General features: G+C 39.8%; 3 protein-coding genes across 4 annotated transcripts in view; 1 reads left to right on the top strand and 2 right to left on the bottom strand.

The window, feature by feature from the left end:
* Positions 1-2,361: 2,361 nt before the first annotated feature.
* Positions 2,362-5,922, bottom strand: LOC140932283 (uncharacterized). The gene has a single exon (XM_073381903.1). It carries the CDS (start codon positions 5,920-5,922, stop codon positions 2,362-2,364), a length of 3,561 nt encoding a protein of 1,186 aa, XP_073238004.1.
* A 592-nt stretch (positions 5,923-6,514) lies between these two features.
* Positions 6,515-11,116, top strand: LOC140931106 (uncharacterized). 2 transcript variants are annotated; one of them, XM_073380853.1, is made up of 4 exons: positions 6,515-6,619; positions 7,454-7,489; positions 7,884-7,925; positions 8,415-11,116. In XM_073380853.1, exons 1-4 carry the CDS (start codon positions 6,553-6,555, stop codon positions 10,313-10,315), a joined length of 2,046 nt encoding a protein of 681 aa, XP_073236954.1. In that variant the 5' UTR covers positions 6,515-6,552; the 3' UTR covers positions 10,316-11,116. The 2 variants fall into 2 exon arrangements, with proteins under 2 accessions (XP_073236954.1, XP_073236956.1); XM_073380855.1 differs by lacking the exon at positions 7,884-7,925 and having other exon boundaries at positions 6,517-6,619.
* Positions 11,117-19,416: 8,300 nt separating this feature from the next.
* Positions 19,417-27,438, bottom strand: part of LOC140932280 (uncharacterized) — a 32,150-nt gene continuing 24,128 nt past the window's right edge. Inside the window, exon 4 of the mRNA XM_073381902.1 lies at positions 19,417-22,196. Within this exon, the coding sequence (XP_073238003.1) occupies positions 21,049-22,196 (1,148 nt within the window). The 3' untranslated portion in view covers positions 19,417-21,048. The remainder of the gene's footprint in view (positions 22,197-27,438) is intronic.

Genomic DNA, 27,438 nt, shown 5'->3' with positions numbered 1-27,438 from the left:
TCAGCTAGGCTCACGAATAAGGAAAACAAGGACTTGTCAAATAATCCTACGTAGCTACGACGAAGTAAATCAATTTTACTGTAGTGCGGAAGCGAGAAATACTAAAAAATCAACTACTTCAAAACTAACTCAGCACGAACCCACGAAGGACTGGTTATTCAAAGGGATTTTAGCCACTGTTAAACAAGAGTGCGTTCCAATATGAGGCACTCTTAATTAGCCCATCGTTTTTATCTCTGAAATAATTCATGAATGAAACTTTTTGTCAGTAGACGAAACCAACTGTATTTTGTAGTCTCGTTTTTTTTAATGTTAGATTTTCAGTTCAGTTCAGTTACTGTTTTGCCATAAGTTGTACACAAGCAAGAAAAAAATCTAATTATTTAAACTCTTCATGGCGAGGAAGCCCGAGAGAAGCCACCGGGCTTATAAGGAATGGGCTCCCTTAGTTAAATAATCAGAACAAAATATTATCATAATTACACATGGAAAAAATCAATGGCAGAGCTAACTAATCATAGTTATAGGCTAAAAAAAGCGAAATGACTCTGTAAATGTTTAAACTAAGACAAAATGCTGATAGAAATGTTTAAGCTAAGACAAAAAACGCAGTAGGAGAAATGCGATGAGAAAAAAACATTACAAATTGACGAAGCTGAAAAATACGCGTCCACCGCCTTGTGCGCCATGTGTTAGAGAGATTTATATTGTAACAATATTTAAAGAAAAGATGGACGGGTTATTCAAAGGGATTTTAGCTACTGTTAAACAAAACTGCGTTCTACTATGGGCCCCTTTTAGTTTGCCCAGCGCTATTATCTAAACTCCATTTATCATAAACAGTTGAATGAAAGCTTGTACTATACACTAAAAACGCTTTTTTCTTCTAAAAATATTCCACTTAGGAAGTTGGAGATTCAGCTATTTCTTCGAGTCTTTTTAACCAAGGTAACTTTGAGACTCCGTGAGGTGGCTTACATTCAGGATTACAGTTCAATTTTAAGTTACTACCACTTGATCTTTACGTCAGGCTATAAATATGTCAAAAGAAGCCTGCGAGCAAGCTCTCCCATCCACACGGAGCACGCGAGCGAGCGGTTCCTTCTGGCGCGTGCTGCTGTTTTCTGACTTCTTTGACTTCCTTTCGAGACTCCCTTACACGGAGAGCTTGCTCGCAGGCTGTATCACTGTATGGAAGGGTAGGAATCAGTTCACTAGTCCAATTAAAATTAATGAAAAAGAAATGAAATCTGTCCTTTCGGACCGTAAAAAAGTCGTAAAGATCTAAGACTGAGATGCATTTTATGTCTCTGAACAAGACGATTTGTGCGGGTTTATTCATATTTAAAAGACAGGGCATTTATAGCAGTTTAAAGAGGTGCATAGTTATAAGCTAGGTATGTTAAGGGAATACCAGTTGTCAATAAAAAGTATTTCAAAAGGGGACCTCTTCTGCAGGGCGGAGCCTCCCGGTGAAAAATTTTGTTGTGTATATACCTCCCCTCGGGATTAGAGCTTTTTGAAATCCAATAGCCTGCATAGCAAGCGTTTCCAATCGAGTTATAGGGCGAAAGTTGCAGAGAGAGCAAAAAAATTATAGAAGGGGGAGGGAGAGGGAAGTTATTCCAATTTTCTCTGCGACCTTGCGCGGAACAGACTAATATTCCAACAACGACTAGTTGGACAAATCAAATCGGACGGTTCTGGTGCTGCATCAGACAGAAGCTTAAGTTTACCATGTTTATCACCACCTTTCGCCACGTTTCTTTTTATCCCTGGTTATGATGACCTAAGTAAACGACAATGATCATAGCGAAACGATTTTTTAAGCAATTATTGGATGAGGTTTTTGTGATATCCAGAATGATCAAGCTCGAAGTAAGTGCTATCAGCCGAGCCAAAGGCCGAGGCTGATAACACCTACCGAGACTTTGATTATTTAGGATATCACAAAAACCGAATCTAATAATTGTTTTATTATACATTTTTTGAAAAAAATAGCGACAATCACACCTTTATAAGGAATCTGAATTGATACAATGTGTTGAAATGACCGTACTCTTTATTCAGATAACAGGTAATTTTCCATACAAGACTGATTCCGCCTAAAAGTTGAGATCCATTCCGAGATACTGAAATCCGTTCCGAACTAGATAAAGGAAAACACTGAATGAATGAATGATCCGATTACACATCCACTCACGCCTATTTGTCACGTGTTCTTGAGCTATCTCGGCCCAGTCCTATCTTGTTTACAACACACTCCCCCCTGATTGACGAAGTCAATCACAAGGTGAGAAAAACTAATAACTCAAGATTTAGTTCAATGTTCGAAGACTCCAAATTCTTTGCTCAGACAGATTAAGTGGCAATAGTCACTGCTGGAATATCCTCATCTCTGACCACCTGAATGTTTCTGCTTCCGGGATGCACACTAGCTCCTACTACACTAACTGGATCCTCATCGCGCGCATTGACTTCAAGTGGGTAGAGCTTCTGAATTGGTCGTTTTAAGCGAACCTGGCGAAGAGAATTGTCCACTGTAACCACTTCTGCTGCACGCACTACATCATCCCTTCCGCGTAGAAGCTTTTCTACTTTACCCATCCTCCGCTGTTGTCTCGGTTTCTTATCCGCATGGATGTGCACAATGTCCCCTACTTGAATTGCTCTCTGTGGCTCTGCTACCTTGAGTTTCTGGTACTCCCGGATTCCTGTCAAATATTCTGTTCTCCATCGATTTTTGAAGTGAGTAAGGAGGCTTTGCAGATATCTTTCACGTCGTGCCATTGTGCACAGAGATTCTGTGGATACGGTAGGCTTATCAAGTAATCTTCGACCAATTACGAGCTGAGAGGGCGTGAGTGGATCCTCTGACAACTCTTCGTAGACATAAGTTAGGGGTCTAGAATTTAGAACACCTTCAGTTTCAATCAAGACTGATTCTAGTTCCTCATAGCTGAGTTTTGCATTTCCTAGAACTTTCTTGAGGCACCTCTTTACAAGCTTGACGCATATTTCGAAAAAACCACCCCACCAGCTTGCTGTAGGTACATTGAATTTCCCTTCGATGTTTCTTTCAAGGGTAAACTTCTTCACTTTAGCATCCTTGAAAGTTGCTCCATTGTCTGAAATTATCAGGCCTGGGAATCCTCTTCTCCCTATGAATCTCTTCAAAACTCGTATAAATGAATTTGCAGACAGGTCTGGAGTAAGTTCAAGATGGATAGCTCTAGTGCTGGCGCACGTAAACAGAGCAATATAGCACTTGTACATCTCCCCACCAGATTGGTAGATATTCTTAACATAAAGCGGTCCGGCAAAGTCCACACCGACTTTAGTGAAAGCCAAATCATCCGAGACTCTAGAGGTGGGTAGCGCAGGAGTGGGTGGAGTACTAAAAGCTTTTCCCAGCATCTTCTTGCAAACCACACACTTGAAAAGAACATCCTTGACTGCTTGCCTTCCCTTGATTATCCAAAACTTGCTGCGAACTTCAGTTAGTGTTTCTCTAACTCCATTGTGCTTCACATTCTCATGAGACTGTCTAATCACCAGTTGTGTGAAGTACTGTTTCCTTGGTAACAAGACAGGAAATTTGGCTGAATATGGCAGTGAACAGTTCTGGATCCGACCTTTGCATCGTAGGACCCCATCGGCATCCTTGAAGACTCCTAATTGTTCCCATACTGTACTAGACTTTTCCTTCTCGTCCAGTTTCAATTGCATTTCCTTGTACCACAGGTGCTCTGCTGCAATTATCTCCTGCATATTAAGGTCAGGTTGGGTCTCCATGCTTCTCTTGACTTTGCGAATGAACTTCAGGACGAGGGCTGTCACTCTGATAAGCCTGCTAAAACTACTGAATCTTTCCGGCTCAATGACTTCTGAAACACTCTGAGAGACCTTGGATGATGCTGTCATGAAACTTGAAGTTTTAGTTGCATCTCCAACTTTCAACTCTTTTACAGCTTCACTTGTCACTTTTTCTCCAGTGATGGGACAGTTAGGCACATTTGGCCATTGCCTTTCTTCTTTTTCTAGGAATGGAGCTCCCTTCCACCAGAGATCATTGGATACAAGATCAGATGCTTTAGAACCTCGTGAAGCAATGTCACTTGGGTTTAGCTCAGATGGGCAATATCTCCAGTGTTCCTTGCTCCAAAGACTCCTTATGTTCTCTACCCGATTTTGGACGAACTGCTTAAATTGCTTTGATTCACCATTGATCCACCACCACACAATTTGAGAATCAGTCCAGTTAATTACTGCATCAACTTCAATTGTGCATGCCAGCGCCTTATACACTGCTGTAATGAGAAGGGCTAATGTCAAACAAGCCATCAGTTCAAGTCGAGGAATTGTTTCTCCTTTCAAAGGGGTCACTCGGGTCTTGGAGGCTAGCAGGTGTGAATAGTGTCCATCAGACGTTGTCACCCGAACATACACATTTGCACCATAAGCAATCCTGCTTGCATCTGCAAACCCGTGTAGCTGAATACATTTGACCTGCTCTGCTTCTATTCCATCCATGATGCAACGGGGGATTGTAAAACTTGAAACTCCTTCTATGTCTTCCACCAATTCCTTCCAACGTGAAGTGAGGTCTTCCGGAAGAGCTTCATCCCATTCAACCTTCAGCTGGCAAATTTCTTGAAACATGCATTTAAATGGCAGAATAAGTGGTGACAGCAAGCCTAGTGGATCATAGAATCGAGCGGTAACGCTCAACAGTTTTCGTTTTGTTAGAGTTCCACTCAATGTCTGCTTAGAGAATGCGCTGAGATCAAACTTGAAACAGTCTTCTGACTTGTCCCACATAACACCCATGACCTTGACAACAGTTTCTTCATTCATGGCATTGCTGTTAGTAGACTTTGGTTGATCAATAGTTTCAGTTTCAACAGACTTGGTTGGTTCCACTGCAGGTTTTCCAGATAACAGAGTAGTCTCTTCTTTCTTTATTAATTCGTTTAACTCGCTGCTGTTTGACGCCCACTTCCTTATATTAAATCCTCCTTCCCTGAAACGTGTTTTCAGCTTCTGATAAAGTTCAAAACAGTCCAATACAGTGTTCTTTCCAGATGCAAAGTCATCAACATACAAGGCTTTGATTACAATGCTCACAAACTCTGGGTCAATGTTCTCATACTTTGATAAGTGGTTCCTTAATGTCACATTCAGAATGAATGGAGAACAGACAAGGCCAAACACTAACCGCGTAAATCTTAACTTGATTATTTCTGGATTCAACGAGTTGACATCATCAATCCATAAGAACCTCAGCAAATTCCTATCCTCCTGCTTGACTTCGACATTAAGAAATGCCTTCTCTAAATCTCCGATCAAAGCAATTTTTGGGAGACGAAATCTCAACAGGATATCAAAAAGCAATGGAGTTAATGCAGGTCCAGATAAAAGACAGTCATTCAAACTTGGTTCACTGTAAGACTTTGCGCTAGCATCATAAACAACTCGCAGTTTAGTGGTAGCTCGATCTTCCTTCAGTACTTCCTTGTGAGGAATGTAATGAACAGTTCCTGGGACAACTTCCTCTTCAGGCTTGTCAATCACTTCAACAACACCAGAGTCCAACTGTTCTTTGATTACATTATCATACTGGTTTAGTAACTTTGATTCCGATGACTTCAATCTTTTCAACAAGGAGACCAGACGGTTTCGTGCCAAAGAGTGATTGTCTGGAATGATGGGGTGTTCTTTCTTGAATGGGAGAGAAACTTCATAGCGGTCACCATTGAATCTTACTTTAGTTAGATACTCTTCACAGAAATCTTCTTCCTTTCCTTTAACTCCAAGAGTGTCATAGTCCCAAAACTTGGCTAGTTGTTCTTTGAGTGAGGCATCATCTGCATTAAAATCTTCCGTAACCACTTGACACTCAGTTTTCATTACATGGGACATATTAACACTTGAAGGACAGCGATCGGAACATGCAACATTGACAGGTCCACTCAGCACATAACCCAATCTTGTACGGATTGCTACGGTGGCCCACAAGTGCACACCGAATTCCAGAAAGTCACACCGAATTCAAATAACTCACACCGAATTCAAATAACTCACACCGAATTCAAATAACTCACACCGAATTCAAATAACTCACACCGAATGCAAATAACTCACACCGAATTCAAATAACTCACACCGAATTCAAATAACTCACACCGAATTCAAATAACTCACACCGAATTCAAATAACTCACACCGAATGCAAATAACTCACACCGAATTCAAATAACTCACACCGAATTCAAATAACTCACACCGAATTCAAATAACTCACACCGAATTCAAATAACTCACACCGAATTCGAATAAACTCACACCGAATTCGAATAAACTCACACCGAATTCGAATAAACTCACACCGAATTCGAATAACTCACACCGAATTCGAATAAACTCACACCGAATTCAAGTAACGAGCGACGCCTGGGTACGAGCAGTCAAGTGACTGCAAGGTATCCTGGTACCAATCCCGGTATCCTCTTCTTCTTATTCTTCTTCCCTGGAGTTCTTCCCGCTCCCGCCATGTTCTGCTCGAGCTGTGGATGTGCGTTGGAAGAAGGGGACAATTTTTGCTCCAAGTGTGGTGCAGGTAAGTGTATACAAGCCTTTCATACCGTAATTTACAGACTTAAGCAGCTACACCTATACAGCGGTGATTCCCTCGTCTGTTGCAGGGCTCGACGTTGCGACCCGTGGGGTCGCCAATGCGCCCAGCTTTTACTCAGTGGCGACCAAATTTTCACCCCTGGTCGCCAACCTGGCCCCCAAGATAGGTGACTATCTTCTTTGGGAAAACGTACACTAACGATAATCCGTTATCCTTCACACAACTAAATCCATTAATTCTTAAATATAATTTTTGGCAACCAGAATACTTGTTCTGGCGACAAAAAATGAAAACTTGGGGGCCAGCTGGCCCCAAGATTTTTTTCTGAAAGTCGAGCACTGTGTTGACTCACTTTGGATAGGGGATAGTCGTGGAATGAAATATAAATGAAATGTATCCTTATGTTTAAAAGCGCAACCATGCAGATGCGATTTTTATAATAGAGGATTGCACAAGTCACAATTTTGATACACATTAGTGGTCATTTCAATGGGGGCATAGACTGTTCACAGTCCTCTATTTTCCTGTAAGATCGTCGCGATTGCGATTGTTTATACGAGTAGCCGCCATCTTGTTTTTTAGGCGAACGCGTCCTCTAAACACTTAGGGGACGGGCGTCAGGAAGGGTGGGGGTGGGGGTGGGAGACGGCCGCTCGTAACATTCGCGACAATCTTACGGGAAAATAGAGGACTGTGAACAGTGTAATGCAAAAACCAATAAATCACAAGCTTTTAAGAGCTTTGTCCTATCCTATCAATGGGCTATTGCATTATCTTTGTTTGTAACTATGTGTTTATTGCATAAAATTATTCTAGGTCGGTGCAGCACTGCCACAACTCCAGGAAATTCAGGTACAATTGCACTGAACATTTTTATAGTAATTATTGCTATTGTAATTGATTGATTTGCTGATTTGAATTCCTGTTAGATGCAGTAGACTTAGATGTATATGATTGATCAAATTATAAAATAATATATTGTACAGTTCCAGAAAAATCCATAACCACCCCATTGAAGGTCTCGGATATTCCTAGGGGGAGGGGGGTTTTAAGCCCCAAAATTTTAGAAGAAAAGTATGATGCTAAAGTGGAATTTCCTAGGGGGGGGGGTGCAAAACAAAAACCTTCCGTGGGGGGAGTATGGTTATTTCCTGGAAATGCACATTCTATTGTAATGAAGGAATACTGGAACTTTTATAGTGATCTTTTAGACTTAATATTTTCTTAATAATTATTTTTCCATTAGCTCATTCTTCCCAAGAGCAATCTAATGAACTGCGTGCAACGGGTAAGTTATTTATATTGTGTATAATTAGCCATAATTTTTTCATAATACCGATTGTAATAACCAGCCATGGGTAATGTTAAAAACACACTACCAGTACCGGTAATTTGTTTACACTGAAATACAATTAACACAACTCATGATCCCTTGTTATGCACAAATTATTATCAGTCACACAATCAGTCACACCATATATACAATGCTCTAAATGACCAATGACCAATGAGCAATGGTGAGTGGTAAACCTAACAAAATGCTGAATTATGGTGATGCTTCTTGTCACTTCATGCTACACAACAGTTGCCAAGTGCTACTGTATGAATCATCAGATGCTGTAACCAGGATAAAATTGTCACAAGTCTGAATTTTAGAGGACCAGAGATTTTATGTTATAACTTTGTGAATATTATTACTCTCTTTGTCACTATATCACATTTGCTACCTCCAATTAATCACTTAGGGAGTAATGAGTATTGTCATCTTTACTCTTAGGCCATTCATCCACATCATGCGCTTCAACTTCTCACGCTTCAACTTGTCACGTGAAATCTTTCAATATGTTCAAAAAACTGAAAGGCCAACAGTGGAAATCCATTGTAAGCAAAAAGGCTGGAAGTGCAAGTGACAAAGAGATAGAAGTGCAGATCAACATTGGGCTCATGGTATGGAGTGACAAGAACGTGTGTATCAAACCAAAGAGAGGCAAGCGTCTTGCTTTGAGAGTGTCCAACAAAGCCACCTACAAAGTCATCCTGCAGAAAGCTGTGGAAAAGTGGAGAGCCTTTAACAGCGACCTCTATGATGAGAACGAAGACTACATTCTTCTACTTGAAAATGGTGAAGAAGCCCAGTTTCTTCCAGGTTCATCTGCCAGTAAAGAGTTTTTTTCCCTCAAACGATACAAAGAAGAAACTGGAAAGGACTACAACAAAATTGTGTTGTACCTATGCAAGCTTAGTGACTTTCACTTTGACCTAAATAGTGAATCAGATAGAGATACTGATGAGCTGGTTGAGGAGCCAGAGAAGAAGCGACTGAAAAGCTTGACAACTGATGAAGAGCCTGATGCATCTGCTGTGTTTGCTAGTGATGAGAAAATTGCAATTGAGTTACAAAGGGAGTTTGACAATGAGTTATCCATTGACATGATTGACGCTGTCGAGAACATGGAGGATGGGAAAGATGACAACATGTCAATGGGTACTATCCATCAAGATATTTCAAGTGTAATTAAGTCCCTGTCTCAAAAGGTTGACCAAGATGGTCAGTTTTTTATTGTTTCTAGAAGAGGGTCCCCATTTCCTAGAGTTTTGTCCCTGTGGCAAAGAGAAGCCAACAGATCGTCTCCTGAAAAAGTGCTAAGAGTGCGCTATAGTGGAGAGAATGGTGTAGACAGCGGTGCATTATCGCAAGAATTTCTGGCACAGTTGATTAATGATATGGGGCTGGCAGTGTTTCCAGATGGAGCCCCCATAAATTCACTGTACAATGTTCATAACAAAAGTTTCAAAACCTGTGGGGAAATCATTGCAGTGTCTTTGGCTCAAGGAGGACCAGCGCCATCTTTCTTGGATGAGAGTGTGTACCAGTTGATGTTGGACCCTGATGTGAACATTGGCAACCTAGATGTTGACAGGCATTTCACTGCAAAGGACAAAGAGCTATTCGACGCAGTAAGAGCTTGTGACACATTTGAAGGTGCTTTGTGTGATGTAATTGTTGACCATGGATACACTGGCATCATTGATCATGACCACAAAGAGGATGTCATTGGAACAATGCAACTAAGCATTATGACCAAGCGTTTGCTGTACATGAAAGAATTTTGTGAAGGTCTGAAGCTGTATGGTGCATATGATGTCATTAGGGGCAATGCTTCTTTATGCAAGCCTCTTTTTGTGAAAGGTTCAAATCAGGTGGTAGATGCCAATTATGTCTTTTCGCTTGTCAATCCAAGCTACTCGGAACAGGGCTCGTCAAAACGACCACTTGAAGAGGCAGTCATTGACAACCTACAAGATTTTCTGATGTCATTGAAAGATGAACAAATAACTGGCTATTCCAAGCCAGTAGCATGGAAGGACTTCAATGACACGAACACTGAAAGTAGCGAAGTGGAGCGATTTCAGTCCATGGACACCACACCATCTGGTGTATTGGGGTGGCTGACAGGCCAAAAGCACCGCCCCTTAAATGGAGAGCCGCTGAATGTCACTGCCCTCTTCGACCATGATTGCTTCACAAGAAATCCTAATCACACAATCTGCTTTCCCCGTGTGGCAGCCTGCAGCAAGGAAATCACATTTCCAGTCTCCCACATGAAAACCCCAGAACAGTTTAAACATGTCTTACTACTTGCCATGTGCAAAGGAAATGCATTTGGAAATGCATAGACTTTGGACAGAGTGAAGTGACAGGTTAAGGTATAGAATGGTTTTCACCCGAGTCTCGAAATGAATTTCAGGTTTTCTTTGACAGTACTCTGCAATTGATTAGCAAAACATGTTAGTTTCTCAGCAGTGAACCCAAAACTTGAAAACATTTGTATGTGTTTGCCGAGTTGTGGTTGGTTCATTGTTTCATGGTTTGCATTTGTCGTGATTGGCGACAGTAATTGTATATTTGTTTTGGTTTTACTACGCTGAATTGAAACTGCTTAGTGACATGTTTGTTAAGTTTTTGAGTGACCAGTCGAAACATTGAGGAATGTCACTGATGCAGTTCATTGTATTTTTTTTTTTACAATGTTGCTGCATGCAAAAAGGATGCTGTGGGTGGTAGTCGGGTTAGTGCATTTCATTGGCCACACAGCCTTAGTGAAGACCCAGTCAGCCACATGACCGACCCAAAGCAGTTTAAAATGTATTCTAATTTTGCAATTTACAAATGCAAGGACTTTGGACAGAGTAAAGTAAATATGTTTTATTGCATTGACAGCTTTGTATAACTAACTCAGAGAATTTCAAATTTTTCTTGTGTTGGCTGACTGGACTTTTATCACGAGTTTTAAACATTTCCCATTTACCAGCAGAACTGACAAGAGTTTAAAATGTTTATAAAGCAGCTATATTCTTTGTAGTTACCTGCATTGTTACCTGAAGAATTTTAAAGAAAAGGCATGCCTTGCTCACAGTTGGTTTCGACTGACTGAAAAGTGACAAAATGGTCACATGTAACAAAAGTTAGTGATAGAACAAGAAAATTATTGACTGTTTACAAGTATTGTTTTTGCATTCTTGGGACAAGTTTTAATTTTCAGTGTATGTACAAATTTTTATAAGTTAGTTCATGTTAATTCATTGTGACTAGTTCCTGTTAATATAACATTGGGGCTTGGGAAGGGCTTTTTACAAGCTGTATGTTTTGGAGTGACTTTACCTAACTCGTGAAAATAATAGTAGTCTAGTACGCACTATTAGACACTAACTGCATTGTTTCCTTTTGCTTACTTTGTAGTATTACACAGTAATTTTCACACAGTGTTTCACGGGTTATGTAAAACCACTCTAGTTTCAGTTTGTTAGTATCAGTAAGTAAGTTGACATTGGTGTGGTAGGCAGTAATGCTTACTACTAAATTAGTTGAATGTTACAGTACTTTATGATAAGTGTTACCCGGGTAATGCTGCAAAGCTCTTGAGATTTCTTAACCATTAACGACCAAGTCCAGTTGTTTAGTTTACCAGGGGAGAGAAAACATTTCTGGATGTAGAGAAATGTCAGTAGGGCTGCAAAAGATATTATATTCCATAAACTGTAAAGGGCTAAGAATGCTGCATGAAACACTCTTGTAAATCAAACAGAAAGTGCTTTTAGTGTCTAATATATGTTATTGTTACTGTTACTACAAGATAATTGTTTCACATAAAACGTTGACGAAGGAGATGTTACCTACAGTAAATATCCGCATATAAGAACCTAGATTTTTGCAAGTTAGCCTAAACAGGTTCTTATGTAAATGGTGCTTACCAGGACATTAGGCTAAACAGATTCTGAAATAGGTTCTTACACGCCGGTTTTTACTGTATTTAAAGAACTCAGATCTTTCTGTTACCAACAATAAAAAACAATGAAAGAACAGTTTGACAACCTTTTGAAGAAAGTCTTATGTTTACATTTACAAAGGGCTTCGTTGTCGTTATGTTATGGAGGCAAAAAATGACCCATGACGAAAACATTTCGTACCTACATGTAATGTTGCCCATATTTGGAATGCTCTAGTCATGTGACAGATAAGAATAAATAGAATCCATGTTGTTGTTGTTTGTAAACGTACTAGTCTGTTTTTACTCGACCTTACACGGTCACAGAACCCAAGACAACTTAACAGAAGTTTGGTTGCCTGGCAGTGAAGGAAAACCAATCTGGTGTCGTAGCTTCCAGTTGGACAATCAGACACGTTTGCCCCACATACAAGAACAATTTTAATAATACAGATTTGAAACGAGTGTATCTTCTGAAACCAAACTTGGTATCTGATCTCAAGAGAAAATTACGTATACATCATTTTGTCTTGCCGATCTTCATTACCATTCAAATAAATATGAGTCAGGGCAGGTGTGTCTGACTCTGAAATAGTCAACTGGATGCATACCTGTAAAGATTATGGTACAAGTCTAAGGCTTCCCGCCAGTTTTGGGGGTTGGAAAGACCTGCAGCTTGAAAGGCATACTGAAAATACTCCTGGTATTCATTGGTGCTCTCTGCAAGGGGAAGGTAATTATCTGTGATATAGTCACACTGCTGTGCACTGACAGGAGCAAGAAAGTCCTCAGTATTGCGCAGTTCAGGTAGGTAAAACAACTCATTGGGTCTTCCTTTTACAGTGTCATGGCGCGACTCTCTGATGTAGTGGCTGTTCCAGTGTACTTTTACGCTATCCAAATCTTGCTGAATGAGCCCGGAAAAACAGAACCACAAGCACTCCATCTGTAGTTCATTACCAGTAGTGAAGACTTGTTGTTCCAGTAAGTCCTTGAAAAAGTTCATCCACCAAGTAGTTAAGTGTTGTCTTAGGTACGACCACCACCCTTCTATTCGTTGGTTGTGAGGTGAGGTTCCATAAATATGTGCCAGATCATTGCCAATGAAATAGCATTGTGCTGCTGCTACAAGGCCGTTTTCAGTGCCACAGTCAGTTCTAACCTTCATGGGGCATCCTCCGTATTCCTTCACAGCATCCATATAATATCTCCCGATCACTACGGGATTATTGTTTGTTCTGTCCAATCTTAACCATATTATCTTTCGGCTGTAACCGTCAATACAGCCATGGATCGGGAACCCGTCAGGTTTCAATTTGTCATAGCCATCAATATGCCAACAGTAGTTCGGCCCTGGATTAGTGTAAACTCTTCTTTTGAGCTTCCGCCTTCGTCTTCGTTCGCACCCCTCAGGGTCCATTTCTTGTAAGCATGTCGCCACTGCTTGCCTCGACACCTGATAACCCTCACGGCGCAAAGTATGCCACATGCTCCTGTACCCCTTTAAGCAACCAGGCCCATCTAACTCCTCCTGTATTCTAGCTCTGATATCCTGGTCATTTGAATCCAATAGGTTCCGTCGTCGAAGCCCAAGTGACTTGAATCTCTCCTTGAGCGTTCGCAGGCTCATTTCTATTCCGTGGTATTTCAGCAAAAAGCACAGAATAACCTCATACTCGTATCCTTCGTTGAAATAATATTTCAGTGCTTGTGTTTCTATATCAAGCTCAGCACCACAGGTGGCACAAAACTTGCTGTAAAGCGTCACTGTTGCTGTGCAAACTTCACATGTTAGCGATGTTGTTGAGTTTGCCGCCGCCATCTTGAAATCGCGGGAAGAAGAAGCCAAGAGGATACCGGGATTGGTCACCTCACTACTCGCACCCAGGCGTCGCTCGTTACTTGTATTCGGTGTGAGTTTATTCGAATTCGGTGTGAGTTATTTGAATTCGGTGTGACTTATTTGAATTCGGTGTGAGTTATTTGAATTCGGTGTGAGTTATTTGAATTCGGTGTGAGTTATTTGCATTCGGTGTGAGTTATTTGAATTCGGTGTGAGTTATTTGAATTCGGTGTGAGTTTATTCGAATTCGGTGTGAGTTATTTGAATTCGGCGTGAGTTATTTGAATTCGGTGTGAGTTATTTGCATTCGGTGTGAGTTATTTGAATTCGGTGTGAGTTATTTGAATTCGGTGTGAGTTATTTGAATTCGGTGTGACTTTCTGGAATTCGGTGTGCACTTGTGGGCCACCGTAGATTGCTACTGGGCCATGCAACTCCCCCCGTACCACATGATTTTCAACAACAGTCCAATAGTAATCAGCTCCCAGCATGACATCAATTTCTAGACCTTCATCACCTCGTGAATAATCAGCAAGAGGCAAACCTTGCAAATGCGGATAACACTGCTGTGCTATTTCAATGGTTTGATTTGCAATAGGACCACAGATTAATTCAACCTCATAAGCATTGATGAACACTCTCAAATTGTCCTGGCACTCCAACGCAAACTGAACAATATTACATTCCTTTAGCGAGGGTTCATTGTTTCCAAATGTTTTAATTAAAACTGTTTCCGTTCCAATTGAAGGCAGACATAATTCGTTTCTCAACCTAGTGCTTATGTAGGAATTCTGAGCACAAGAATCAAGCAGAATTCTCACATTACAATAAACATCGCCATTGGGATTTCCGACCTTTGCTCTAGCCGTTTGTAACAAAACACAATTGTTCTTAACATCCTGAGTGAAATACAAATTTGTACTCACAGTTTTTTCCTGTGTAGCGCCGCGGGTTTGTCTAAACTGCATCGGTTGTTTCTGCATGCTGCACAAAGATAAATGATGTTTCCCGCCACAACGATAACATCTAGCTGAACAATCCTTACTGATGTGACCACTCCTTAAACAACCAAAACATCGTCCTTTCTGTCGGAGAATGTTCTTCTTTGTCTCAGGATCAGTAACAACAGCACACCTGTTTGATGGATGAGGGCCGTTGCAAAAAGTACACCACATTTCTTTGTTCGGCAGTGGTCCTTCTTGGTTTGAAAACAACGTTGATGAAGTGGGAGGTCCCCTGATTTGACCGTGACGAAATCCAAATCCGAAGTCTCGTTTTTCCTTCACTCCCAACTTTGGCGTTTGCTCTGAAACCGGTCCCAGCGTACACCTTTCCCGTATTTGTAATTCTTCCGCAAAGGATTTCATCACAGTGTCCAAGTCCCATTCGTCGGACATACCACGACTTAAAATAAGACGTAACTCTTGCGGTATTTTGGCCATTATGACAGGCGTGAGAAATGTTCCGTATGTCTCAGATGATACACCGATTCCTTGTAAACTTCGGATGGCCGCTTCAGTTTTGTCCAAAAGTTGCCGTAGTTGTTTCAAATCACTGGAATTATTCAGTTTTGGCAGCTGCATCAACATTTCAATGTGTTTTGAAATAATTACTTGTTTACTTCCAAACCGTTTCATGAGAAGATCGACCGCATGGTTGTAATTCGACCCGCTCAAGGGCAAACCCGAAATAGTTTCGGCCGCAGTTCCCACTAACAAGGATTTCAAATACTGAAATTTGTGGATTTCGCTGAGTTCCTCGCTTAAATGGATAGCAGATGAGAAACTGTCCCAAAATGTTGTCCATTCTGTGGGATCGCCAGCGAACTTTGGCAAAGTGAGTTTTGGAAGTTTAGCCTTGCTACTCGTTTTGGCGCCAATCGGAGCTTCTTGTTGATTTAACGACGGCGTTGTCTCGGCTGAATTTTTGGATTCCTTGGCAAACGATAACCGTGAAGAAATAAGCGAAATTGTTTCTTGAAGGGAAGCTTCGAATTCACAGCGGTCTAATATTTCTTTTTCAATTGCATCCGCTCCCACTAATTCCGCGATTTCTTGGTTGAGAGTTTCGATCTGTTTCTGCTGTTTCTCGAGGTTGATCTTGTGAGACTCTAGCGTTGGGCGAATATTTTCCACGTCCTCTTCTTGGAGCAATTCTCTGACTGTACTTACAACCTTTCGCACGTAGACTCTAAAGCCCGACCGTTCCAAAATTTTTTTCTTGAGATCTGACATTGTTTTAAACTTTTCCACCGTGAAATGATCCGTGTAACATGCGTTATGACTTGTTGTCTTCTGTTCGTTTCCGATCCGCGTCAGTTCTTTCCGCTCAGTTCATTCATCCCGGGTCTCGGCACCAAAAATGTTGAAATGACCCTACTCTTTATTCAGATAACAGGTAATTTTCCATACAAGACTGATTCCGCCTAAAAGTTGAGATCCATTCCGAGATACTGAAATCCGTTCCGAACTAGATAAAGGAAAACACTGAATGAATGAATGATCCGATTACACATCCACTCACGCCTATTTGTCACGTGTTCTTGAGCTATCTCGGCCCAGTCCTATCTTGTTTACAACACAATGTTTATTGGAAATCATGCATTGCGCGCGTAACATACAGATTAGTCAGTTATCTGTTAGCTGATAATTAAGCGCTGATTTCCAAAAATAGCTGCAGCCTCTTAGCCAATGAGAAGACAGATATTAATGATTACAATGTAAAGTAACAGTATTAAGTGGTTTAGCTCAGTATTCTGTAACGTATTTGTGAGACAATGACCTTGGCTTCGTCGGCTACATGTGATTACAGAACAGAAAGCGCGCTATCATTCGGGAACTTTACCTATCCTGGGCCCCGGGGGCCTGAAACTAACAACATCGTCACATATTCCTCATATAAAATCTGTATAATAGAAGAACTATAAGCATTGACTTCATCGACGGCATTGGGATATAGTATTGAGTTGGAGTGATAAGGTACCTATGTCTCCAAAGACAAACTGCTGAACTCACAAGTACACAAAAAACAAAACCAAGCCAATCATCTTGGAGCGCTTACCATTTGTACGGAAATTTCGGTGAAATTTTCCGTTAAATGGTACTAGTATTTTTTTTTTCGTACCGAAAACAGGAACGGGATTGAGTTGTACCATTTACAAAATATCGGTAAATTTTTCGCTTTCTCTTGACATGATGCCTGGCACAACAAAGGTGACTTTTGTCTGCGCATGCATTGCGGGTGTCGCCTTTTCTCGCGTGGGGTGATTTTCACGCACGCTCGCGTTTCGCTCGCTCTACTATCCCTGAGGAAAAATGGGGTACTACTCGTAGTCTACACGCGGTTTCATTACAGTAGAACTCCAGTTACGCGAACTCGGAAGGGAAACGAAAAACAGTTCGAGACACAGCTGGACTGAGTTAGCTAGGATTCGAGTTATTGGGGTCGATTGCAAAATTCAATTTGCCACGGTTAAAATTGATAGTTACTGATTATTCGGCTCTTCATGATCAGTGTATAGTCCAGTACAAATCTAACTTATTTCATCAGAAACGGTAAAAAAATGAAACCTTAACTATTTTTAGTGATAAAACCTGATTTGTTCGTTGCACCAATTAAAATCAAATTGCTGTAGTGTTGACTAGTGTTATTTATTTTTTGAGTGTTTTTACCATGATTATGCAACAAGAAGAACTAATTGGATGGCATCTGAGTGGAGTTACAAGAACCAGAATTCGAGTTATCGGTGTAAATTTTAGTGAATTTTTGAGTCGAGAAAAGGAAAGGAGATTTAGTTTTGAGTTAAATTTAGTTTTGAGTTAGCGGGGAATTCGAGTATCCGAGTTCGAGTTAACGGCCGAGTAAAATGAATGAAAAGTGGGATGAATTCCAAGGGAAATTGGACTTAGTTCGAGCTATCCGAGTTTGAGATATCGGGGTTGTACTCTACAATTGAAGGCAAAAAAAGCCTGTGAAGTTAATCGTGCAAACATCTTTTGCAGAACAATTATAGCAGTAGGGAGCGTGACCTTCCAGAACATCTTTTCTTCATTGGCCGACTTTTGTGGTGTAGTATCGGTAATGCCAGTAGAAGGCAAGTAGAAGAATCTTTGTAGCTGAGCGAAAAAGGCCAATCCAGAGTGCAACCTAGCTTCCTGGGTTTTTGATTGTCAGCTGCTTTTGCAAATTGAGGGGGCCACAAAAGGGTGCACTTTTCAGTTTAATTTATTTTTTTAGTCATTCTGCATTCTGGGGTTCTGGACTTTTAAAATTGTTTACCTGGTGCCTACTCAATATTTTTTAATACAGTAACAACTCATCAATCATGTTTTTTAATAGTTTAACAAACGAAAAAGGGGTTAGAAACAAAAAAAAGTGTGTAACCATGCACAGCAGCATCATAATTTTCTCGTGTTTCACTCACTTTCAAAGTTTGTCCGTTCTCTCCTTGCGGCTGTTTAGGACCTTTTTTAACCATTGTTGAACGGAGCCATGTTTTTAACCTTCGAGTTGCCGAAAAGGACTTTTTCTCCAGCGATGGTTGCGGGATTTATCAGCAGAAGCTTGCAAATCGGGACAAATTTATTTATCATGCTCTGCTGAGGTAATTCCTGAAACTTCTTCATGTCTACGATGTCATCGAGTTCCATTATTGTTTTAAGAAATCGCAGCCCCGTGGAGATTTAAGAAACTTGATAAGAAAAGACTCTATTGTTTGCGCATATACTACATCACCTGGCTGGTGAAAACGCAGAAGTCTACAACTAAGTGTAGTTTTGTAAAGACAGTCATTTAGTGATATAGGATCGAAACGGACCAATCATAAATTTAGATGCTTTGGCGAGGTCTGTCGGTCTAATATTCTTATTCCATCAAAGATTCCTTTTATTAGAAAATGTGTATTTCTTAATTTAATTTAATTTTTTTTTCAAACAGGGGGGTGGGGGGAGACCTGCCCCTGCCCCCCCAGCCCCTTCCCCTGCGCGGGCTCTGACGGAAGGTGTTCTGTTTTGAGTTCTTCAGTGTCATGTTGATGTCTTGCAAAGTTAATTTTAACGTAGTACGATCAGCTTTGCAGAATTCAGTGTGTCTACTCAGCGTATATTTTTGCTGATCAGGCCTTCTATCGATTCTATATTTTGCGGTATATTCGTTTGCGGTCCTTTGCAGTTAGAAAGTCATTTTTTTCCCAAAAAATAGCTCAAGGAGTGGAAATAGTAGCCTGCCTGCGGGGCAACTTACGCGCTGTCACTTGATTCAGGGGCACCCATTGACGGTTTCTTCCTAAATACATAGAAAAGTCATTTTAGCCTATCCAGTACTTTTAGGGCACTCTCCAAAAGTCAGAACTGGCTGAACAATATTTAGGTTCTATGTAGCAGGTCAAATCAAAAGAAATACAACGAGAAAATAGAAACAAACAAAAAAGGAAGAAGTTATTTACATGAAGTATTTTGCTTCATCCGAAATACGAAAATTTCTCTCATTTGTTGTTCTGACAGTAGATAGTGTATAATTTTCTTCGGAGAATAGTCTCTGGGTGCCTCTGTCGATTGCAAATGCTTGCCACAAAGGTTATGAAGATAACGAAGATGCATCCTGGGGGAGGGTACTCCCATATGTGGAATATACGGGGATGTGCCGCTTGACAGAGTATAGTTTTTTTTCTTGCGAGTCTATAGGATATCGCATGTACTGAAAGTATGCAAAAGTAATTGCGATTGCTAACATTGAATTGAGTTGAATTCTTAAAGGATTACATTTCAGAAAAAGAAAGGAAAATTTGTCCTCATGCGTTTGAAGTCGTCCATGAAACGTCGCATTATTAAATCATGATGGCCTGATCGTGCAGTTTCGGAAAGAAGATGTACTAAAAATAATGACTAACGGAGTTGATGTTTTAATTACGTAGTACAAATTTGAAACAGCTGACTATTCATAAGCACCAAAATGTAATGAAGATTACACTTAAGTAAACTTTACAAAACTCACCAATAATTCATAAAGAAAAAAAAAACAAATTAATGAATGTTGTTTTCGATAAAACGTCATAGAAATTGACCTTAATGATTGTTCTTCTTGATCAAAAAACCTTAAATAACTATGCCACGAAATTAAATGTTTGCATTCCATGGTTAAACTGTTTATACATTAAGTAACGAAATGTACTGAAGATTACACTTAAGTAAACTTCATAAAACTCACTGATAAGTCATAAAGAAAAAAAAACAAAATAAATTAATGAATGTTATTTTCGATAAAACGTCATAGAAATTGACCTTAATGATTGTTCTTCTTGATGAAAAAACCTTAAATAACTATGCCACAAAATTAAATGTTTCTATTCCTTGGTTAAACTGTTTATACATTAATTAAAATGAATAATATTTTCACGTTAATAAAAATAAATTTGCCGGTAATGAAGGTCACAAGGTGTAAATCTTGTTGCACTAACATCAACTTCTTCAGCCAAAAAATAAGACAGACTTTCCTCAGGGGCACCCAGCGACTGTTTTCTGTAAAATATCTGTTCGGAGAAGCAAAAATTGCCTAAAACTTTCTATAGCTTGAGGAAGGCTAAAAACTTCCAGATGACCTTTCCATTTATGTACAATTTTCGTAGCATATATAATAAATTCCCGACGATTTTCTTAAGTTTAATTTCGCATTTCAGCCCCAAAGTTAGGCTATTTTTCGAAGAAAAAGGAAACCTGAAATTTTCGGATTCGAAAATGCGACGGAGAGAAGAATAAGAAAAATTCTCATTTTAACTTCAACTTAAAATTGCATTTAAAATTTTCTGCAAAATAATACCGAAGCCCTTGTAATTTTGAAAAGACTCAAGTTGCCCTAGGACGACCGCACAGACATGAATTTTACAGCGCCGCTTAGAATGCATTTCTAGAGATCTAAAAGTAATCTCGGATAGCCTAAAAAGGGTTTTCAATGCATTTAGGAGGAAAACGTCGTTGGGTGCCCCTGTTTCCCTTCTGTGAGAATATTTACGTGACCCTTTTGAAGTATGCATTTTTTCATGTCTTCCAAGTTTTCCGCTTTCTGTAAAACACTTGCTATGAATTTCTCGTTCCTACGGCCTTTCCTTAGTGTGAACACTTTAACGATCACTTTGGTTTTGAATTTGGATAAAACACTCGCCACACTGTTAACGTTATGGAGGCGTCTCTCCAGTGTGAACTCGTTCATGCCTCCTTAGGCTTCTACTTCGCTGAAACTTTTTCTAGACTGTTTAAATTCCTAAGGCTTTTCCCCAGGGTGAACTCTTTCGTGGGTCCTTAGGTTTCCTAACTGGCTAAAACATTTGCTACACTGTTAACATTCATGGATTTTTGTCGAGTGTGAACTCTTTTATGACTGCTAAGGTTTGATAGGCGAGTAAAACGCTTGCCACACTGTTTACATTCATAAGGCTTTTCCCCAGTGTGAATTCTTTCATGACTCCTTAGGGTTCCTACTTGAGTAAAACACTTGCCACACTGTTTACATTCGTACGGCTTTTCGCCAGTGTGAACTCTTTCATGTCTCCTTACGTTTGATACGCGAGAAAAGCACTTGCCACACTGTTTACATTCAAAAGGCTTTTCCGTAGTGTGGACTGTTTCATGTCTCCTTAAGCTACATACATGGCTAAAACACTGGTTACACTGTTTACATTTATACGGCTTTTCCCCAGTGTGAACTCGTTCATGTCTCCTAAGGTTTCCTACTGTGTTAAAACATTTACTGCACTGTTTACATTCGTAAGGCTTTTCCCCAGTGTAGACTCGTTCATGAAGCCTTAGGCGTGATAAGTGTTTAAAGCACTTGCCACAGTGTTTACATTCATAAGGCTTTTCCCCAGTGTGAACTCTTTCATGACTCCTTAGGTTTCCTGTTTCACTAAAACATTTGTCACACTGTTTACATTTGTAAGGCTTTTCCCCAGTATGAACTCTTTCATGACTCCTTAGGTGTGTTGCTGTGCTAAAGCACTTGCCACACTGTTTACATTCATAAGGCTTTTCCCCAGTATGAACTCTTTCATGTCTCCTTAGTGTTCCTGTTTCACTAAAACACTTGTCACACTGTTTACATTTGTAAGGCTTTTCCCCAGTATGAACTCTTTCATGTCTCCTTTGGTCTCCTGCTTTACTAAAACATTTGTCACACTGTTTACATTTATAAGGCTTTTCCCCAGTGTGAACTCTTTCATGTGTCCTCAGGTTTCCTGCTTTGCTAAAACACTTGCCACACTGTTTACATTCATAAGGCTTCTCCCCAGTGTGGACTCGTTCATGTTCTCTCAGGTGTCCTGTGTCTCTAAAGCATTTGTCACAATGATTACATTTATAAGGCTTTTCCCCAGTGTGAACTCTTTCATGTCCTGTTTCGCTAAAACACTCGCTAGAATGTTTACAAGTGAAAGACATTTGGCTAGTGCCTCTGGTATCGTCTTCTGGTTAAGTTTCCTATCAATATAATAAAGTTAGTCATTGCAAAAACTTTGAAGGAAGTTCAACTCGCTTTTTAAAGACATATCCTATAGCTAAGAAATGATAGAAAGACCGCCCTCAAATACCTCTAAACAAACCATGTCCCTCACATGGGTTTGATTTTTTATAAACAGTTTACTACTGTAGACATTACCTCCATTTTGGAAGAAAAGTGAAGGTAATCTTTCTTAAAAACCACTATGGCTGTGCAAAAGCAATCATCCCAAAACAAGTTAATATCAGTAATATTAGTCAATTCTTGCCATGCACACACAAGGATATTGCTGTTTTAGGTCAATTATGAGCCGAACTCATTACCCAATGTCTTCACTCATATACAAAAAATGCCTCTGTAGAGTTATGAAGAAGATAACAACAAGATCAGCATTACTGACACCTCCTCTATATAGAACACGGACACTTGGATGCTTTGGATACAATCATACAGATCTTCTTATTCTATTTTTTTTTTTAAAGTTTCTTAGAAACAGATCTCAAGCTTCTTGATGGTCTGCAGAGTCGCAACTTTCTTGTTATGTAGGAAGGTGCTAGCCCATGTAAAGGCTTTGAAGGTTAACAAAAGAATATTGTATAACTGCTTTAGAACTGGCATGATATGATCATGTTATAAGGCAAAAGGCACAGTTTTGGACAGCTTGCAGAAATTGAGCAAGGTCATAAAGTAAGGAGTAACAGTATTATCTAATTTAGAGATGTAAAGAATATAATGGTCAATATTGCTTAGTGTATCAGACGTGCACTTTTTCATTCTGTCCCTTTCGAGGGCTAACCTGTGATGTTCCTTGGTGCATCTGTTGATAGCGTTTTTCAGGTTAGTCTTCAAAGGTACAGACATTAACTAAGCAGCATGGACTGTTATATTCTTCAGAAGTCTATTGATCAGAACGTGAAAAAAGGGGTGAAGAAATTCATCAAAGCCCACGGAAAGAAATTTAAGAACCTCTGATTTAGAGGTAATAAAATGAATGAACTAATTTTGTGTAGTTCCAGAAAATATCCAACCCCTCTCCCCCACGGAGGGGGTCCAAAAGGAGACAATTTCCAAGGGGGTACAGGGTGGCCTTTTGAGCCTTTTTTCCGGGGGCTCCTAGTAAAATTGATAAGCAAGCTATCAGTTATGTTACTTATGTTAAAGGGTTGAGTTTGATCGTCCGGGTGAACGTAGTCCTGAATAGGACTGTTGTTGTTGACAGTGACTGACGTTTCGACAACCTGTGCGGTAGTCATCTTCAGAGTCAAAGTGAGTTGTATCACGTCAGTTGTTGGTATTATACCGATAACCAGTTGATGGTATTATACTGATAATTAATTATTATACCAGTTGATGGTATTATACCAATAACCACTTTACGGCGACTGCTTACTAATGTCAAGGACAAAGATAAACCGGAGGACAGACAGGGAGCAGTATACAAGATCAAATGCTGCGACTGCCAGGCTTCTTACATTGGTGAAACCGGCAGAAACCTAAGTACGTGACTGACCGAACACAAACGCGCGACGAGGAATGGTGACGTCAACAATCACATTGCTGAGCAAATGACTGGGACTCTGCGACATGTATAAAGTATTCTACAGACTACTATCAACATCTTACTTTAGAAAGCTGGTTTACTGACTTAGAACAAACGCCACTGAATCGTAGCCAACAGTTACCAGCGCCGTACAAACGACTTATTGACGAGATCAAGCAAAACTAACTACGACAGAACAACTGGAGAACTGACAATTTGACTAACAATAGACGACTGTTTAACTGTGACAATAAACGGATCGAAACGCACCAATCACTGATTACAAGTCTTCATAGCCAATAACATCATGGCTTAACTGACAGACGACCAATAACATTGCGACATAATTGACCAATCAGATCAATAACCAGAGTATAATACCATCAACTGACGTGATACAACTCACTTTGACTCTGAAGATGACTACTGCACAGGTTGTCGAAACGTCAGTCACTGTCAACAACAACAGTCCTATTCAGGACTACGTTCACCCGGACGATCAAACTCAACCCTTTGAAATGATTCCTGGGTTCAAACCTTTCAAAGTTATGTTACTTTTAATCGGTGTTTCAAACTGTTTGATTCTATTGTATCTAATCCAGACCATAAGTTGCATCATTTTCTTCCTCCTAAGAACTATTGTCATTATAACCTTAGAAGACAACGCCACTTTGCAAATCCAATCATACGTACCAAGCATTTTTCTAGCACATTTCTGCCATCTATGTGCAGCCGTTAGCAGTCTTTTTTTGTGTAAAGTTTAATTCATCTAAAGTATAATTTTTATAAATTAGAATTCTAAAGTATAATTTTGTAGACTTTTTAGTACATTTTCATATTTTAAGTTTTGTATCACTTGTATTTGTAAATTCATGCAATTCAGCCTTGGTGGGCTGCCATATGATTTGAATTAAAGCTATCTATCTATATCTATCAGATCTATCTATCTTCAAAGCAATTTTATTATTGTTTCCATCAATCATCTTTTATTTACGGTCAGCTGAGTGCATTTTTCATGGCTTGCACAATAGTTTATGCAAAACGATGGTCATTGGCTCATAAATAAAATTCCGCTTATCTACCTGTTGCCTTGTTACACAATATATTGTGGTATTCAATGTATTAATGTGATCATGTTCTAATAAGCCTTCTTCTGACATGTTTTCAACTGAAAGGAAGTAACTTAACTTTTCTTGTTTGAGAGATGATATCACTTGTGACGTGTACAGCTGTACTGCCTCCATACTTCTCAGTGACTTACTGTTAATAAATAACTAAGAAGGACCTCTACATGGCAATAATCAGATTATTTGACTCCGTATTAACATACATAAAAAAGATTTTTTCTCTCTTTATCGCAGAAACCACTATCTATCGCATACAAGTATAGTGCAACAGCATTTTTGACAAAAGTATTTTTCCCAGGGGGTATCCAACCAAATTAGAAAATTACAGAAATTCCTGGGGCTGGGGGGGGGGGGGGGATATGACAAGCACCCCTTGAAATGGAAATTCCAGGGGAGAATTTAAAACAAAACTGCCCTCTCTGGGGGGTATGGATATTTTTGGAACTACACATTTCAGACTTCCTTTCTCATTAAGCTTGTTTCTCATATATTGGGAAAATCCCAGACGATCGGGTATTTAACTTTTTGCTGACTATCCCAGATTTTGCTGACATATCAGAGAGTCACCAAAGTCTGTCCCAGATTCTCAAGGGATGCTGTTTACAGTGATATGGCCATCCCCGCATTTTGAGCATCCCCATTCCAAAACTCTAGTGGTATGGGCATCCCTTTCTCATATTACCTTGGCGTTTTGGATTAGGGTTAGGGTTACAGGGGATGCCTATATCACTAGGGTTTTGGGAATGAGGATGCCCAAAATGTGGGGATGTCCCTATCACCGTGTCAATGCCATGTTTGTGTATGATAGGGGGACTGAAGTGCAGCAATTTAGAAGATTGGTAATGAGCGGAATCCATAGCCGACGTCCCTGACAGAACAAATTTGAGTTTTCATTTGTCAGGAATGATCACCGATCATCGCAGAAATCTGGGATGTGTCGGGGAAATATAAATGTTCCTGATCCTCCAGATGTGTCCCCAATCATCCCAGACAATCCGGGATATCTACGATTTCGAGTTTTCTTTAGTTGGCAAAATCTGGGATATCCGGGAAACAGAAAAAATCCTCAATTGCCTGGGATTTTTCTGATATATGAAAACCAGGCTTTAAAGATTCTACACATTTAATACCTGTGGAAAAATTTTAGACTAATCCTCAAACAAAATTCTTTACAGTTCAATAAATTGACCTATCTACAGACCCAGATATTAAAATGAAAATTCTAAGCAAAACTATCTTTAACCCGACTGTCTGGAAATATTACATAGATGATATTTTTTCCTATGGGACCAAGATTCAACAACAAAATTATCCTACAATTATCCTTGATGCAAAGACACATTTCAAACAGACAGAAACCAGTTCACACATTTCACTTTTTGTCACCCACCAAGTGACAAGCAACATGTGATACATGAAAGTTCAGCTTTTGGACAAGGACTATTAAAGATCAGAACAGTTTGCATGTGGATATTATACAATCAAACTCAAATCACTGTTTAAAAAGAGTTCTGCCCTAATGAATGAGTAGACTGTCTTTATTATTTATATACAGTACCAGTGTTTTTAATAATGTTAAATTTTTTTTTTTTTCTCACAGTTTGTGAAATTTCCCTATTCAGGATCTTCTTGCAAGTTATGAATTTAGATGTAGATGAAACTGTTACCAGAAATCAAATTCACATTTAGGGAGTCAACACCCCTGAAACAAAACAACAAGGACGAAAAAGAAATGCCTAGTATGAGACAATAACAACCGTCAGACTCTGAAATCAAAAACAGGAATCTTATACAAACTAACTAACTACACTTACGAACTAACTAGTATTTTTAAGCAAAATTTTAATAGATTTGAAAAAGATGGAAGTTTGTATCAAAACAAGGTCAACCTCAGCCTAAAGTTAGTCCCCTCCACTAACTATGCTCATCCTCCCGTTCACACAAAAGCTTAGCCCACACTTAGCCCACGTCACATCTGTAGAATGTCCTATTACCGTAGTTTTCATCATCTGGGTTTCAGGTTTTCGTTTTAGGTCGCCGTTTCCCGGATATCCCTATAGATTAAGCAGTACAAGCTACTGACAGATTATTTTTCATCAAATTATGCTCTATGGTGATCAAGTTAGATTCTAAGCGGCTAAAAACTTGCGGCTTTTTCATAAACAAACCAACTCACGCGGCCGGCAGAACGGTTTGAAGCTACGTTTCGTCAAAAGCTAAACGCTACTACTAATTTTTGTAACGTGGCGTATCAATAACACATTAAAGCTTTCCTACCTTAAGTGACAAGATTTCGCTGCGTTGATTAAATCACAAGCGTAAGGGAAGATGAAATCAACAAAAGAAGTTTATCCATTGTTGGCCGCCATCTTGATTTTACACCGATAGGGGCCTGGTGAGAGCGTAAAGAAACAAAGAAAACAACTGTCAGGGGGACCCTATAGGGGACAATTGCCGGTGTGGGGCAGATCCCAAGCAGATGGTTTCGTCGGTCGTCTGTCTCTCCTTTTGTTCTTTTCTTTTCCTTTTTTTTCACTCAC

Source organism: Porites lutea, chromosome 3 (genome assembly GCF_958299795.1).
Source record: "Porites lutea chromosome 3, jaPorLute2.1, whole genome shotgun sequence".
Lineage (NCBI taxonomy): Eukaryota > Metazoa > Cnidaria > Anthozoa > Scleractinia > Poritidae > Porites > Porites lutea.
The sequence above is the reverse complement of the archived record's forward strand: the minus strand, read 5'-3'. Positions and strand labels throughout refer to the sequence as shown.

What these genes read in the sequence shown, in the direction of transcription:
- LOC140932283 (XM_073381903.1), bottom strand. Translation starts at nt 5,922, where the DNA reads ATGTCCCATGTAATGAAAACTGAGTGTCAAGTGGTTACGGAAGATTTT.
- LOC140931106 (XM_073380853.1), top strand. Translation starts at nt 6,553, where the DNA reads ATGTTCTGCTCGAGCTGTGGATGTGCGTTGGAAGAAGGGGACAATTTT. An exon ending in CACAACTCCAGGAAATTCAG is followed by an intron (nt 7,490 to 7,883) that starts GTACAATTGCAC and finishes TTTTTCCATTAG; the next exon opens with CTCATTCTTCCCAAGAGCAA. An exon ending in TAATGAACTGCGTGCAACGG is followed by an intron (nt 7,926 to 8,414) that starts GTAAGTTATTTA and finishes CTTTACTCTTAG; the next exon opens with GCCATTCATCCACATCATGC.